At 44.7% G+C, this 17412-nt stretch overlaps 1 protein-coding gene across 2 annotated transcripts in view; it reads left to right on the plus strand.

The window, feature by feature from the left end:
* The window catches only part of FAM20C (FAM20C golgi associated secretory pathway kinase), a 104949-nt gene that overhangs the window by 7658 nt on the left and 79879 nt on the right, over positions 1-17412 (plus strand). For both annotated transcript variants that reach the window (XM_075899530.1, XM_006112825.4), the window contains one exon: positions 17188-17266. In XM_075899530.1, the coding sequence (XP_075755645.1) occupies positions 17188-17266 (79 nt within the window). The remainder of the gene's footprint in view (positions 1-17187; positions 17267-17412) is intronic.

The following is a 17412-nucleotide window of genomic DNA, read 5'->3' on the forward strand; positions in this document are numbered from 1 at the left end:
GTGACATTTTCTTGAGGTTAAAGTTTAAATGGAACAAATCCATTGATGATGGCACTATGGAAAAGGGAACATGAACATTACAATTAGTTCCCACAGCGACACCCAGAGGTGGCCTTGAAAAGGACAGGGTTAAGAATAACTAAGCCAAATATACGTCCAAACTCCTGTGATTGATATTTTTTCAATTCAGTGCAAAGGGCTCAATCCTGTTCTCATTGAATTCAATGCAAAATGTATGATGCCTTAAAAGGGAGCAGGACTGGTTAATGTTTTCTGATGAATATTGAAGCCCATTTTTCAGAAAAGGTGGGTGCACACATGCATGCGTAACTACACACCTGCCTTGCATTCAGAATTACCCTCACTTCCTGCACCAATTACCGTAATTAGCCTTTCTCTTGAACATTTAGGTATGTGCATAATCACAGCAGCAGCGTGAGCAGTTTAACTAGAAGTGCTGTATGGCATAGAGCAGTTAGATACATCAGTTCAGTAGCGGTGAGCCTAATCCCACTTTCAACAGGAATTTTGCCACTGGCTTGCATGTGAGCAAATCAAGCTTCTGTGGCTTTTTTTTTTTTTTTTTTTTTTTTAATTCCCTGGCTGAAAGGCCCTGGGAACATTACCTGATTCAGTTCATTTCTAAAGTCTATGATGCATTCAATTTGTGCAGGCAATAATTAGAAAGCTAGAGCACAAAATTACTGATGTGGTAGATAAATGGTACAATTAACGAAGGTAGACACTGGCTAAACAGCAAAATAAAAGACAGTGCTCTGAATACTGAACTGAGATGCTGGTTCTCAATAAAATGATAAATATCTTGTCAAAAAGCAAGGACAGAAGGTGTGAGTAACATGATGTAATGTAGCACCACTGATTTACTTTATAAGAAAACAGTGAATCTGCCAAGAATCAACAGATTGATTAAATTTATGGGCCTAAATGGGGCTGAGGGACAGGGTGGCTGGGGGGAAGCGGGGAGGGAGGCGAAGACCTTAAAAATATACAACAAAGATTTTGGATGTTTTAACAGATCTCTTCACCTTTTAAAATTGCATTTATCATCTTGAAGACCTTCAAAAATGAGTTAGCAGCAGTGGGTGAGCAAGAAAAATTTAGTAAGTGATTGGGGCTTGCATTTGTTTTGACATTTGTTCTGAATGACAGCTTGTATGGAAACAAGCATCTAGGTTATGCAGACTAGTATCTGCTCATGAAATTGAGGTGTTTATGTCAGACTTAGGTCTGATTTACAAAGTTGGAATCTAGATCTGGATTTGAACTTACCCTAGTTCTGATATCCTATAACAGATTTTTGCTCAGTCTCAACTCTCTCCTATATCAGCAGCACATAGGTATATGGTATATTGTATGTCAGACCAGGGGAGCTGACAGGATTGCTAATCCCCTAGGCAACATAGGGAACCCATTCTGGCTCCGTCTTCCTGGGAGGGGTGGGGCTTCAGACAGAAGGGTGGAGCTAAGACAGCCAGTGCACAGCACCACCTGGAAAGCATTGCCTCTCCCTCTTCCCCATCCTCTCGCCAGCCCTCAGGGCCAGCTGCAGCACATGGTGTGGCGTTCCCATAGTGATTCTAAAGGCCCTGAGGTTCTGGCTGCCAGAGCCTTTAGAATTGCTGGGCTCCAGGATAATTGCCCCTTTTCCCCTCCTGTCAGCAAGCCTGTGTCAGATATTGTCAAAAGAAAGGAAGTTCAGACATAATGCTAACACTCTGCCCTTTTTACAGAGGGGTTGCTCTGTTAGACTGTTTCAGCAAAAACAACAAGGAGCCCTGTGGCACCTTAAAGAAAAATTTAGTCTTTAAAGTGCCCATGAAAGCTTATGTCCAAATAAATGTGTTAGTCTTTAAAGTGCTAAAGAGCTCCTCATTGTTTTTATTCTGTCCTATTGCTATTACAAAAGATTATGGAAAATATCTTAACTTGATATTCAGGGACCTGCCATTCTCATTGTTTAAAATAGTCATGATGATTATTATTATTTAAAACAGGGGTGCGGAACTGGTTTTTGATCGGGGGTCACTGACCCACAGAAAAATCACTCGAGGGCCACACAGAAGTGAGAAGCAAAAAAACCCTAAAAAAAAACACCTGTAACCCTCACTGATGTGGCCCCCCCGACTGGGAAGGAGAAAACCACTCCCTACAGTCCCCTCACACATAAGAGTCTAGGGGGGCTCAGGCTAGTTCCCCATCCCTGATTTAAAAAATCACCAGTAGTACACACTTTACAAAGACAAGTACCCCCAACAGAAGATCTTACAGTCTAAGGGTATGTCTATACCACAGGACAAAGTAGAATAAGATACACAACTTGCACTACATAATAGCTTAACTCAGCTTTTGGCACTGTCTACACTCTTCCTTCAACTTCCCTTAGTCCTCATAAAAGCAGGACTACAGACATTGACTGGAGTGTCCGTCTCACTTCGAATTAGCTGTCTTAACTAGACTAATAATTTGAACCCTGGAAGATTGACAGCAGCAGTTTCTCTCTTCCTCTGTAGTGTAGACATGCCCTAAGTGGGTTGGAAGGCTAAAGGCTAGTTTGCAACGAAAGCTAGGAAATTATATATTAGGTCACATCAGCTGTTCATCCAGTTTAATTGCCCTTAGAGGATGGTAAAACAAACCAATATGGACAGCTATAAAAATCATAGACTCATAGAACACTAGAACTGGAAGAGACCTCAAGAGGTCATTGAGTCCAGTCCCCTGCCCTCATGGCAGGACCCAGTACTGTCTAGACCATCCCTGATAGAGGTCTGTCTAACCTGCTCTTAAATATCTCCAGAGATGGGGATTCCACAGCCTCCGTAGGCAACTTATTCCAGTGATTAACCACCCTGACAGTTACGAAGTTTTTCCTAATGTTCAACCTAAACCTCCCTTACTGCAGTTTAAGCCCATTGCTTCTTGTCCTATTCTCAGGGGCTAAGGAGAACAATTTTTCTCTCTCCTCCTTGTGACACCCTTTTAGATATCTGAACTGCTATTATGTCCGTGCTCAGTCTTCTCCTTTCCAAACTTAACAAGCCCAATTCTTTCAGTCTGACTTCATAGGTCATGTTCTCTAGACCTTTAATCATTCTTGGTGCTCTTTTCTGGACCTTCTCCAGTTTCTCCACATTTTTCTTCATATGTGGTGCCCAGAACTGAAGCCTAATCAGCGCAGAGTAGGGCAGAAGAATGATAGAGTGATCATGGTGACTTACATCTCACAAGTTCCATAGAGGGGTTCACTATTTTAACTCTTCAGAGGGATGGTGTAGGGTTTGCAGAAAACATGGACATGTGTTTTCAGAACGCACTAGCAGAGGAGAGGTTGGAGGCATTGCTGACTGGGGACACCAGAGGCACATGGGAGAGAGATGACTGGTGAGCATGGGAGAAGATCATTGCAAGCTTAATCCAAAGCCTACAAGAATCAGTGGAAAGATGCTCATGGATCAGGCTCTGAGTCACCAAATGCCAACAGTAAAGTCAACCTCACTGAGCCTCTTGAAATTTTGAAAGTGAGGCCTTAAAAATCTAGTAATACCTTAGATCAGGGATGGGCAAATTATGTCCCATGAGTCACGTCTACCTCAGGATTATCAGTCCATCAGCCCAATGGGGCAAAACTAGGCTTCCCCCTGGCTCTGGCCCCATTCTGCTCTCAGAGGCAGCTGGTACATCCCTGCAGCCCCAGAGAGGGGAGGAGAAGAGGGCTCTGCACACTGCCCTCACTGGCAGGTACCATCCCCACAGCTCCCTTTGGCCGGGAATGAGGAACCCAGCAACGGATGCTGCAGGGGCATTGCCTGCAGGCAAGGGCATAGCATGGAACCGCCTATCCCTCCTCCCACCAGGAGGATACTTCGAATTAGCTTCAAACTCCTGCCCCAGTCGCACATTCATAATGTACCCACCCCCCAGCTCCCTGCCATATAGTTTCCCTATCCAAATGTGGCCCTCAGGTCCAAAAGTTTGACCACCACTGTCTTAGATGAAAGAGGATGTTAAGGATGGAATGTATTAAAATAGAGCTTTCAATTTCTTTCTTTGATAATTTGAATTGCCTAAATATTACATGAAATCTTGGTATTAGAATTTACTTTTACCATTATATAAATATCCCTAAGAACTGTTGAACTTAAGACGTATTATATGACTTAAGATGTGTTATATGGTGTCAGCAAGTTTTTAAGAACTTTTCCAGAGCTGCTCATCATCTGTAACTTATTCAGACACTTTAAAAATGTGGATTCTGACCCTGGCTGAAAGACACCTTTGGAGTTAGAACAGCCTTATACTTTAAGGCCTTCTTAGGACTGTCTTAGTATGCTCATCATAGACGTGGCAGCCTGTAATGGCTTAGTGTCATTACATGTTCTTCTCTCAATACTGTATCTTCTAATCCAGTGTATTATAAATCCTTATGAAATTTTTATTTGGGTAGCAGCTAAAGTCTCAAGGGCATCTCCAAACAAGCAAACAAGGCTTTAGAACATGATTGGACTCTTATTCTTTGGCATCATAGAAAGAGAAACATGTCTGAACTGAGAAACGTAAGTGGAAAGGAGAATTTTGCTTGTCAGATTCATATGTGTCAGAAAATGAAAAGAAGCCAGCAAGCAGGCTTGAGATTAAAGGGAGGAAAAAAACCTCTAGGTCTAATGTTCAGACAGAATCACCATGCATTTGGGAGTCCTTCTTTAGACATACACTACCACATAGGCACATGCAAATCAAGGCTTTTTCATATGCACCCGATCCCAGAGTTAGGCACATATGTCACTAAGTGCCAGGTCAAGATCTTTGACTGAAGTGCACTCTCACCTGTGCCATGTCATGCACAACTACCACATTGTACCATTAATGCTCATGAGCCTCACTTTTGCATATGAAGGTGGGCTCCTGGACGTAGAGCCTTTGGGTTAAAAGTGTTGGGTGCTGTAGTCAGGGACAGTGTGGAGCTGCATAGCTCCTGAAGCACCCAGGCAGATTATTCGCTGGCAAGGCACAGTGCCTCCAAAAGCAAGGGGGAAGTGTGGTTGCTGGACCACCCTCCCTATGTGTAGCATGTGTCTGTCCAGCCTGCCCCCCTCATGGGAGGCATAAAGTCCTACATCTAAACCCAAGAATGGCACAAAACTCCAAACATCCATCTGCTCCAGAGTGTTACTGCAACCAATTCAGCTTGTACTGACAATAATCTGACTGTGACCTGGCTAGAGGGATCCTTTAATTTTCTCAGGGGTGGGATGGACAGGTTCTGTCTTGTATGTGTAACTAATCCAAGCAATTTTTCACAAACCTTTCATAAAGTTTTCCCCTTTCCAGTTGCTAAAGTCATTGTCCAGTGAGATAGCTAGCCAAATAACAATCTGTTGTGCTGCTTTCACATACTGTGCATCCTAGTAAATTTAGATTAATCCAAGGTGTGAATTTAGAAACTGGTGTGAGGGAAACACCTCTTTTTCTGCCATCTCCGCACCCTTTTGGTCTTGAACAATCTCCCTTTCCCAATCAATATAGGCTCTCCTGATCCTGTAGCTGCACAATGTAACCCACATGCCTTCTGGGTATGGTGCACTGTCCCAACCGGTGGCACCAAAACCACTTACAGAGAGACTAATGAGTCTGCTCTATAGCCTTAGCTAAGCACCAGCTGGCTTTCAGCTCATGCAGTAGAGGTTCATGTATTAAGCTCCAGAGGTTCCCAGGTTCAGTTCTGCCTGCCAGTGTTACAAGTGCTAAGGGTGTAGAGTGTACTCATTACTCTCTTCGGGTATGTCTACACTACCCCCCTAGTTCGAACTAGGGGGGGTAATGTAGTCATACGGAGTTGCAAATGAAGCCCGGGATTTGAATTTCCCGGGCTTCATTTGCATAAAGCCGGCCGGCGCCATTTTTAAATGCCGGCAAGGTCGGACCCCGTGCAGCGCGGCTACACGCGGCACGGGCTAGCTAGTTCGGATTAGGCTTCCTAATCCGAACTAGCTATACACCTCATTCCATGAGGCGTACAGCTAGTTCGGATAGCTAGTTCGGATAGGCGTACTAGCTAGTTTATGCCGCGTGTAGCCACGTGGCACGGGGTCCAACCTAGCCGGCATTTAAAAATGGCGCCGGCCAGCTTTATGCAAATGAAGCCCGGGAAATTCAAATCCCGGGCTTCATTTGCAACTCCATATGACTACATTACCCCCCCAGTTCAAACTAGGGGGGTAGTGTAGACATACCCTTAGTAAGTGGCCTCAGTGACGCTAGATGGGACACTAAACCACACACAAAGGTGTATTGTTTACAAATGAAATTACTGGTTGTATGAGCTCCAGGTCATGCCAGTGTAGAACCCTGAATTTTTAAAAAAAGGGAATGTTCTGTTGAAATAGTGCAAAATCAGCTTTATGTGGAGGACTATGAAACTAGACACTGCTTTTAATAGGTAGCAGGTTTAAAACAAACAAAAGGAAGTATTTCTTCATGCGATGCACAGCAAACCTGTGGAACTCCTCGCCAGAGGATTTTGTGAAGGCCAGGACTTTAACAGCATTCAAAAAAGAGCTAGATAAATTCATGGTGGATAGTTCAGTCAAATGACTATTAGCCAGGATGTCCCTAGTCTCTGTTTGTCAGAGGCTGGGAATGGGTGACAGACGTGGGATCGCTTGATGATTCCCTGTTCTGTTCATTACCTCTGGGGACACCTGGCATTGGCCACTGTTGGAAGACAGGATACTGGGCTAAATGGACCTTTGGTCTGACCCAGTATGGCCGTTGGTATGTGTTCAAACACTGATTTTGCTTTGTGCATAACATTTCCATATTGTATTTGATGCCTTGTCCACAGCCTCTTTTGGCTAAAGAATTTTTAATATGTCCTGTATGCCAATTAAATCAATATTTTTTAGATAAAGTTGGGAACAAGTGGTGGGGTAGTTTCTTTTATTGTTTGTTTTTGTTTTTGTTTTGGAGGGGGGTTGTTGATTGTTTGGTTGTGTTTTTTTGTTTGTTTGGGGTGGGTTGGGTTGGTTTTTTTTTTTTGAAAATACATTGTTGTATGACAACCTCATTAAAATCAACAGGGAGTAATTAGTAATTGATGTCTCAACACTGCTCCTAGAGTGAAAGTCTAAATCCTACCAAAATTAATTGGAGAACACTCTCATTGATTATAATAGAAATGAAGAGTGAGTAGAGCTGCAGCAATTGTCCCCACATTTGTATGTGTAGGAAGAAGACAAATGTTGAAAATTTTAGCAGCTAGGGGCCAGCTCCTCCATGAGTGTAAATCCATGTAGCTTTGCTGATGACAAAGGCACTAGGCTGATTTACAGCAGCTGAGGATCCAAGTTTAATGAGGCAATTCTGATCTTTGTTGCTCAAAGCAAGGCCATTGGCTTCAATGGAGAGACTGAATGGAAAGAATACTTAGTCCCTGCCATGAATGCAGGGGTCTGGGCTTGCTGACCTCCTGAGGGTCCTTCCAGTCCTATCACTCCATGATTCTGGATTTAAACCCATGTATGTGTTGAAGCAAAGGCCTCTCTCTGTTTTGGCAGCTAACAAACAGCTTTATTGATCAATGAGGCAAAGTGAGCCAAACGTGACCCCAGCAGAGCCGGGCCCAGTAAGGCTGGCTAATACAATCAGTCCTAGTATTTTATACCCTTAACCAAACAAGACTGACGTCAGGACAAGAAATCAAAGCGAACTTCAAAGAAGAATTATTATCAGCAAAGAAAGAAACAGGTTTTTAGGAAGTATGAGCTTCAGCTCAAAATAATTCATTAACACATTCCAATAGCCCATCCTCCTGGCCTTTCTCACATTGGTGAAGGCCAGTTCACTCCCTCTAGTATACGTGCAGACACAAGAAACTGAAATGGCTTTTGTCATACAGAATGGCTTTTAGCTATATATGAAATGGTTTCCACAACTCCCTCCTTTTAACCTTTTAAAGGCTAACTTTGAAGCCATTTCATGCTTCCATTTTTAGCAGAGTATGTATGTACATTTTTTTGTTCCTTTCTTTGTTCATCATATTTTAACATCATTACTTCCACATTCACTTTAGTAAGGGTCTGTCTTGTGTTTTCCAGAATACAAGAAATACAGCATTCGATTAACAAGAAACAGCAATAAGCACAAAAGAATTTAGCCAATACTAGAACTACACCTTGCAAAATCCAAGTTCCCAAATGTACAAACGAGCCTCCCAACCAACCCCAGAGGGTCCAGCTTCCTCCTGTCTTAGGATCTCCACAGTTCTTTCAATCTCTGAGGCATCTTCCTCTACTTCCTTGCTGGTATCAGTAATATACACACAGCATTCTCTTTCCACTAAGGCACAAACCCCACCCTTACTTGCTAGGACATAGTCTAGGGCCTTTCGGTTTTGGCTTTTTCCCACCCTGTCTCCTGAACCATTACATGTCCAGCAGTACTCTCCAATTGGGGTCAGGGCTAGACGGATATACCCTAGGTTAGTGAACCCTTTATCCTGCCAAGTAACATTTGGCTTTAGTTCACTAAACAGTGCGCCATTCATTTGAGTGTTGTTTAGTGGGACTGGAATCATTGGGATGTCTCCTTCTGAATGTACAGGACTGTGAGCACATATCTAGCAACCTGTGGAATTAAATTCTTGGGAAACTTGGTTCATTAAAAGCATAAACACATTTGAACCATATAGGTTGTAACAGCAAGGTATTAAAAACAAAATTAAGCATAAGTTTAACATGAATTGTTTGTCCAGCCTCATGCTGGCTGTTCTTCAGGACTTCGTAGTTTGCTTCACCTATCGCTGGCAGGTTCTTCTGGGCCGCAGCTGGTACCTTGGCCTCGGTCTCTCAGGATTGTCTGCTTCTGGGCCTGGATTGCCAGTACCAGGCCTGCGCTGATCCCTGTCTACTTCTGGAATTGGGTTTCTGGTACCAGGTCTGCGGTGATCCCCGTCTGCTTCTGGACCTGGGTCTCTGGTACCAGGTCTGCGGTGCTCCTGGGTGGGGCCAACCACTGTAGGCGCTAGAACCGGTTTGCAGTGGGACACGTGAATCCAGTTAGGAAATCCCTCGCACTTTACAGCAGTATGGGTGGTCAGAAGGACTTGGTAGGGACCCTTCCACCTGGGTTCCAGGGCAGTCTTCTGCTGGTGAACCTTCATGCAAACCCAGTCTCCTGGTTGTAGTTTATGGCACGGCCCAGTCGGGGACTCCTGGAAGGCGTCCTTAACCTGTGAATGATAGGAATGTACACAACTCATAAGTTCCTGACAATACTTAACTATGCTTCCTTTAACAAGTGTGGCATCAGCCAGGTCAATTTCTGGGCTGCTCAACAGTCTCATAGGCTGGCCACATGCAATTTCATGTGAACTAAGTCCAGTTTTCCAATTAGGAGTGGCTCTCATGCTCATTAGGACAATCGGGAGTGCTTCTACCCATATTAAGCCAAAGTCCTCACATATTTTAGCAAGTTTGTTCTTTAAAATCCCGTTTCGTCTCTCTACTGCTTCTGCACTCTCCGGGTGTCGCGGGCAGTGCAGTGCTTATCTGATAGAGTAGTACTTTGCCAGTTTTTGAACAATTTGTCCAATAAAGTGGGTACCTCTATCACTGGAGATCACAAGGTGTATTCCACATAACAGGATGTAATGATTTAGAATTCTTTGCCACTGTGATGGCATCAGCTTTCCTGCAGGGATGAGCTTCTACCCATCCTGAAAACAAAGAAACAATAACCAGCACATATTCAAAGGATTGACATTTAGGCACTTGAATAAAGTCCATCTGTAAATTCAGAAATGGTCCCAAAGGCAGAGGCCTGGTTGCTGGAACTGTCTTTCCAGGTTTACACGTTGTGAGCTTGGCAGACAGGGCAAGCCAGACAGTAATCTTTGGCTGCTTGGGAGAATTTGGGAGCAAACCAATTTTGTTTACGGTTTCTACCATCCCCCCTTTGCCAACGTGCGACAATCCATGAAGCACGGAGGCAAGGTGAAGTAGCAAGACCACTGGGGCAACAATGCGGCCGTCAGAGCTGCGCCACAAGTGGTCTGGGTGCAAGATGCACCCTGCCAGTCTCCACTCTTGCATTTCCGATTCTGGGGCTTGGTTTTGCAGGAGCACCAGTTCCAAAAGAGACGGCATAGGAGATTGCAAACAGTCATGAGGCTCCCCTTACTCCAACAGCCGTCCGTCACTCCAATTCCCAAGCCCTCACCAGGAGATTTCATAACAGGTATCCCCTTGCCTTCTATTGAGCTCTCTGAGAGGTTTGGAGGTGGAGTGGCGGTCCGTCCATATGGGCAAGTGGCGCGTTAGGAATCTCGGTGGAACCTCCAAATTGAAGCAAAGGCCTCTCTCTGTTTTGGCAGCTAACAAACAGCTTTATTGATCAATGAGGCAAAGTGAGCCAAATGTGACCCCAGCAGAACTGGGCCCAGTAAGGCTGGCTAATACAATCAATCCTAGTATTTTATACCCATACATAAGAACATAAGAACGGCCGTACTGGGGCAGATCAACGGTCCATCTAGCCCAATATCCTGTCTACCGACAGTGGCCAGCACCAGGTGCCCCAGAGAGGGTGGACCAAAGACAATGATCAAGCGATTTGTCTCATGCCATCCCTCTCCAGCCTCTGACAAACAGAAGCCAAGGACACCATTTTATCCCCTGGCTAAAAGCCTTTTATGGACCTAACCTCCATGAAATTATCTAGCTTCTCTTTAAACTCTGTTATAGTCCTAGCCTTCACAGCCTCCTCTGGCAAGGAGTTTCACAGGTTGACTACATGCTGTGTGAAGAAGAACTTTCTTTTATTCGTTTTAAACCTGCTACCCATTAATTTCATTTGGTGTCCTCTAGTTCTTCTATTATAGGAACTAATAAATAACTTTTCTTTATCGGCCCTCTCCACACCACTCATGATTTTATAGACCTCTATCATATCCCCCCTTGGTCTCCTCTTTTCTAAACTGAAAAGTCCCAGTCGCTTTAACCTCTCCTCATATGGGACCCGTTCCAAACCCCTAATCATTTTAGTTGCCCTTTTCTGGACCCTTTCCAAGGTCAAAATATCTTTTTTGAGGTGAGGAGACCACATCTGTACACAATATTCAAGATGTGGGCATACCATTGTTTTATACAGGGGCAGTAAGATATTCTGGGTCTTTTCTATCCCTTTCTTAATAATTCCTAGCATCCTATTTGCCTTTTTGACCGCCGCTGCACACTGTGTGGAAGTTTTCAGAAAACTGTCCACGATAACTCCAAGATCTCTTTCCTGATTTGTCGTAGCCAAATTAGCCCCCATCATACTGTACATATAGTTGGGGTTATTTTTCCCGATGTGCATTACTTTACACTTATCCACATTATATTTAATTTGCCATTTTGTTGCCCAGTCACTCAGTTTGGTGAGATCTTCTTGGAGTCCCTCACAGTCTGCTTCTGTCTTGACTATCCTAAACAGTTTGGTATCATCTGCAAACTTTACCACCTCACTGCTTACCCCTTTCTCCAGATCATTTATGAATAAGTTGAACAGGACTGGTCCTAGGACTGACCCTTGGGGGACACCACTAGTTACCCCTCTCCAGTCTGAAAATTTACCATTTATTCCTACCCTTTGTTTCCTGTCTTTTAACCAGTTCTCAATCCATGAAAGGACCTTCCCTCTTATCCCATGGCCATGTAATTTACACAAGAGCCTTTGGTGAGAGACCTTGTCAAAGGCTTTCTGAAAATCTAAGTATACTATATCTACTGGATCCCCCTTGTCCGCATGTTTGTTAACCCCTTCAAAGAACTCTAAGGGTATGTCTACATTACAAAGTTAATTCGAACTAACGGACGTTAGTTCGTATTAACTTTGATAGGCGCTACACTAGTGCTCCGCTAGTTCGAACTTAATTCGAACTAGCGGAGCACTTACTTCAAACTAGGTAAACCTCATTCTACGAGGACTAAGCCTAGTTCGAACTTACTAGTTTGAATTGAGGGGTGTGTAGCCCCTTAATTCGAACTAGTAGGAGGCTAGACCTCTCCAGCTTTCCCTGGTGGCCACTCTGGCCAACACCAGGGAAACTCTACTGCCCCCCTCCCGGACCCGGACCCCTTAAAGGGGAACGGGCTGGCTACGATGCCCGTGCCAGGTGCAAGCCTGCCAGCACCCAGCTAGCAGACCCTGCACCTGGCACGGCTCGAGCAGCCACCCGATGCCCCCCAGCACTCCCCCTCTTCCTGGGACCAGGCTGGTGGCTCCTGGGAGCTTGCCCAGGACCGCAAGAGGTGGGCATCCGCCTGGTCTAGTGCGGACATTGTGGACCTCGTCCACGATCTCCGCACTAGGCACAGGAAAGCGGCCGGCTAGGGCAGGAGAGCTGCCAGCCTGGCCACCCAGGAGCAGGTGTGCATGAAAATCAAGGTGGTCCACTGAAACCCCCGACCCTGAGCCCTGAGCTTATAATGGCCGTACTGGGTCAGACGAAAGGTCCATCTAGCCCAGTAGCCTGTCTGCCGACAGTGGCCAACCCTAGGGACCCTTGAGGGGATGGACCGAAGACAGTGACCAAGCCATTTGTCTCGTGCCACCCCTCTCCAGTCTTCCACAAACTTTGGGCAGGGACACCACTCCTACCCCCTGGCTAATACCACTCCATGGAACCAATCTCCATCACTTTATCTCACTTCTCTTTAAACTCTATTCTAGTTCTAGCCTTCACAGCCTCCTGCAGCAAGGAATTCCACAGGTTGACTCTTTGCTTTGTGAAGAAGAACTTTCTGTTACTAGTTTGAAGCCTGCTACCCATTCCTTTCCTTTGGTGTCCTCTAGTCCTTCTATTATGGGAACTAATGAAGAACTTTTCCTGATGCACGCTCTCCGCACCACTCATGCTTTTATAGACCTCTATCATATCCCCCCTCAGTCTCCTCTTTTCTAAGCTGAAAAGTCCCAGTCTCTTTAGCCTCTCTTCATATGGGATGTGTTATGTCGTGGGGAGTTTCAGAGTATAGGAAGAAATCAGTGGAAAGGCAGAGAGCTGGAGTAGGTGCAAGTGTCCATTTTATTGCATAGCACAGAACTCACCAGAACAAGCCCAGACTAGCTGGGCTGACCCCAGTGACCTACTCAGTTACCATAACAACAAGATCTATATCTACAACCCAATATACAACAGGACCTGTTCCCAACCCCTGATCATTTTAGTTGCCCTCCCCTCTCCCAGCCTCTCTCTTCACCTCTCCCACCTCCTTTTCCCAGTCTCCCCGAGTTTTGTTCAATAAAGGGAGATTCTATTTTTGACCACACGTTTTCTTTATTTTGTACATCAGGAAGGGGGGCTAGGGAGGGGTAAGTGGAAGGAGGTGAGGGAGGAATGGGGTACGAGCCCCCGATGGGGAGGACTGGGCTGGCTCTGCTGGCTTCTGGGGGTGGAAGCTCTCCTGCAGCCCCCCAATTGCCCCCTCTCCCCAGATGGCAGCCTGCAGCAAGTGCAGCCGGTCTGATGGCCGAGTGCTGTGATGTGCCCAGTGTGGGCACTCAGGGCACTCCAAGCCAGGACTGCTTTGCAAGCGGGGCACCCTTGAGAACTGTCTGTCCGGGGTGTGGGTTGGGTCCCTTTAAGCACAGCCCTCGGCTAGCCTGAGGCAGCAGCTCCACGCTCTAAGTCCTCATCTGATGCCCTGCCGGCACTGCTTCCGGCCATCCTTAACCCCGGTTCAGGGTCCACTTAATGTGGACATGCTAGTTCGAATTAGCAAAACGCTAATTCGAACTAGTTTTTTAGTCTGGCTCCGTTAGTTCGAATTAGCTTAGCTCGAATTAACTAATTTGAACTAAGTTAGTTCGAATTTGCGCTGTAGTGTAGACATACCCTAATAGATTAGTAAGACAGGATTTCCCTTTACAGAAACCATGTTGACTTTTGTCCAGCCAATTATGTTCTTCTACATGCTTCACAATTTTATTCTTTACTATTGTTTCAACTAATTTGCTCGGTACTGAAGTTAGACTTACCTGTCTGTAATTGCCAGGATCGCCTCTAGAGCCCTTTTTAAATATTGGTGTCATGTTGGCTACCTTCCAGTCATTAGGTACGGAAGCCGATTTAAAGGATAGGTTACAAACCACAGATAATAGTTCAGCAATTTCCCATTTGAGTTCTTTTAGAACTTAACCAAACAAGTCTGACGTCAGGACAAGAAATCAAAGCGAACTTCAAAGAAGAATTATTATCAGCAAAGAAAGAAACAGGTTTTTAGGGAGTATGAGCTTCAGCTCAAAATAGTTCATTAACACATTCCAACAGCCCATCCTCCTGGCCTTTCTCATATTGATTAAGGCTAGTTCACTCCCTCTAGTATACGTGCAGACACAAGAAACTGAAATGGCTTTTGTTATACAGAATGGCTTCTAGCTAAATATGAAATGGTTTCCACATATGTGACAACAGAACTTGGCCAATGAGAGTCACAGCCTTGACCCATTCTGTGTTCGTGACACTATTCTGGCAGTGAAAATGTGATGGAAGGCTAGTGTAAACAGCTCTGTGGGGATTCCTAGTTGCTAGGTGAACTCCTGGGTGGAGTAAAGGTGGGGTGGTTAATTATCTACCATCTGCTTTTAGCCACTCAGTATAGATGACAATCTAGGTGTGTAGCAGAGCTATTCCCAGGGCAAGGTGTGCGCCAGTGACCCTGCAATGTTACTGACAACAAATATTACAGTAGCCTGAGGTTGCTCTAATTTATGCTGGGGGCTGAACGGCTGCCATTGTCCCCAGGATTCAAGGCGTTTGTGGGTGGAAAACCATTCCTTCGGGTGTACAGGAGGTTCTGACCTACTCCGTGCAGCAGAATGAGCCTAATATATGAAAACCCCATGTTTCTGATATAACTGTTCTGTGTGTGTTGTTTAATGCCCCTTAATTTCTAATTATTTATTTGTTCCATTGGGATAGCCGAGTAATGCAATAAAAAGCAGGGGTCAGCAAAGTAGCAATGCAGGAGGGATTTTCTTCCAGAGGAAGAATAATTAAACTGACCAGATTTGCATAGCATTTTGTTGCAAAAATATATGGATTACAGGTACTGAAAGAGAGCTGGTGACCCATCGGTAATATGGCACAGAGAAGAATAATTAATAGGACTTGTAGCTCATGGTATTGGTTAGAGAAGGCAAATGTAGATATTGGGCAGGTCAAACAAGCCTAGCTCTGAGGCAAAATTTATGAAAAAGATAACATGACATTTTACGTAGTTCTTAAATTTATACCTTTTTTGTCTGATTTCTAAAGAAGGGGATTATCTGATCAGTCAAAGGAAGCATTAAAAAGACTAAATTGCACACACTGAGATGACTGACATGACCATCATCACACAATGCAGAAGTGAATTAAAAAGCTTGGGTGTAGGACATTTCATTTACTCAAAGTGTTTTTGGCTGGTGTAAGTGAGCAGATGGTTTGCAGAAGCATATATTTACCTCCCTTGACTAACCATATCATCAGATAAGATGCACTCTTTGAGACCTCCTCTACTCATGTTAATGCTTGTTTTTTAAGTGGCATTTTTTCCCCACTTTTACACACACACATATACACACACACATATACACACACACACACACACACACACAATTAGTCCCGGTTCATAAAAACAATAATCTGCCTGTTAAAGTGATATTGTACAAATGGTGCAGTTTGCTAGGAATAAATGTCAGTTTAACAGTAATTCACCATCACAGAGTATTTGAGAGTCAAGCAAAAATGGTCTGCAATGTGCAGCATGAGTTGAATTTCAGTCCCTACTCAGTCCTCTTGCTTCTGTACTTTTCGCCTAAAGCAGGGCCTGATCCAAAGCCCAGTGAAATCAATGCATAGACAGCCATTGACGTCAATGACTTTGGATCATACCCATGGCCACTGGAGAAATGGAGAATAGATTTTATATTTCCCATGGGATCAATGGATGTCTATGCATTAGTTTAAGTATTTATTATTCCATATCACATGTGTACAGGACACTCCTAAACAGGGAGCAAGCACAAAAACACCACGGGCTTCAGGGCTGGCCTTACCATGAGACAAACTGAGGCGGCCACCCAGGGGCGGCTCGAAATGAGCTGCCAGCAACTGGCACCCCAGGCGGAATGCGCGATCAGCGCCTCCGCCTCTGAGATAAGCTGCCGGCATCTGGAGTCCTAGGCGGAATGCGCAATCGGTGCTCCCGCATCCAAAGCCCTCAACGGCGGTGCGTCATCATTGGGCTCTCCGTTTAACGTGGTGCCCTAGGCGACTGCCTAGTCTGCCTATATGCACAGGCCGCCCCTGCAGCCACCTCAGGTACCAGACTGTGGGGGGGAAGGCACCACCAGGACCAGAGTGTAGAAAATTGTGTCTGCTGTTGATGCATATGTAGGTAGCAGAGCAGTACCATAAGAGGAGTAGAACAGGAAGAAGGCAGAATTGAGACTTTTCAAAGTTTTGACCCAAGCCAGGGGAATGGGGGCATCATTTGAGCTCCCAGCCTCAGGTGCCAAAGTGTTGTGGGCCGGCCCTGATGGGCTTATATATACACACACTGTATATGGAATAATAACTACTTAAACTAATCACAGCACAGTATAGGAGTTGCAATTGTATCTGTTCATGGCTTTATTACTGGCAGCAACTCACCCATTTGTCCAGCCAACGTTCTGGTATTCTCCAAGACACACTCAATCCCTTTTTCCATCATGCACCCTTTTCATGGTTGCAAGTCGAAAGAACATAAGGAATAAAGTAAATGAGAATTTAGGGGACCTGTACTAACATATGCTTAGCATTCCCAACTCCCACTGAAGCCAGTGGTGTTTCTGTGCTTGTGGGAATGGGCCAGTTGTGGAGAAGCTGACGCAGGATGCATGATTTCCTTTCTAATCCAGTTCAATGAGTTTGAGCAGCTACTCTAGACTGCATTTCCCCTGTGCATCCACTAATTCATTCTTTATCCCTGTTTCAAAGTGCCTTGTACACATATATGTAGATGCTCAGAGCCTGCCATGTTGAGCACTTTATAAAAGCTCAGATAGAGAGACAGAGAGAAATGTGCTCTTTCTGTTTAAGACTGCTGATTGGATGTACAAATGCACACAGTGATTTTGAATTGTTTTATTTTTCTCCCACAGCAATGAAATCAGGAGGCACCCAGCTAAAGCTGATCATGACATTCCAAAATTATGGACAAGCACTTTTTAAACCAATGAAGTAAGTAAGAAATGTTTTGGTACATTTTAAAGCTGAATTACACAGCCTTGGCATGTTACCTTCTTGACAGCTATTAAAAAAATCACTTCAAAGTTTGTGGTGCTTATTTATCTGAGCTTCCCACTAAAAGTAAATTGTAGACATAG

The sequence above is a fragment of the Pelodiscus sinensis genome, chromosome 16 (genome assembly GCF_049634645.1).
Source record: "Pelodiscus sinensis isolate JC-2024 chromosome 16, ASM4963464v1, whole genome shotgun sequence".
In the NCBI taxonomy this organism is placed as follows: domain Eukaryota; kingdom Metazoa; phylum Chordata; order Testudines; family Trionychidae; genus Pelodiscus; species Pelodiscus sinensis.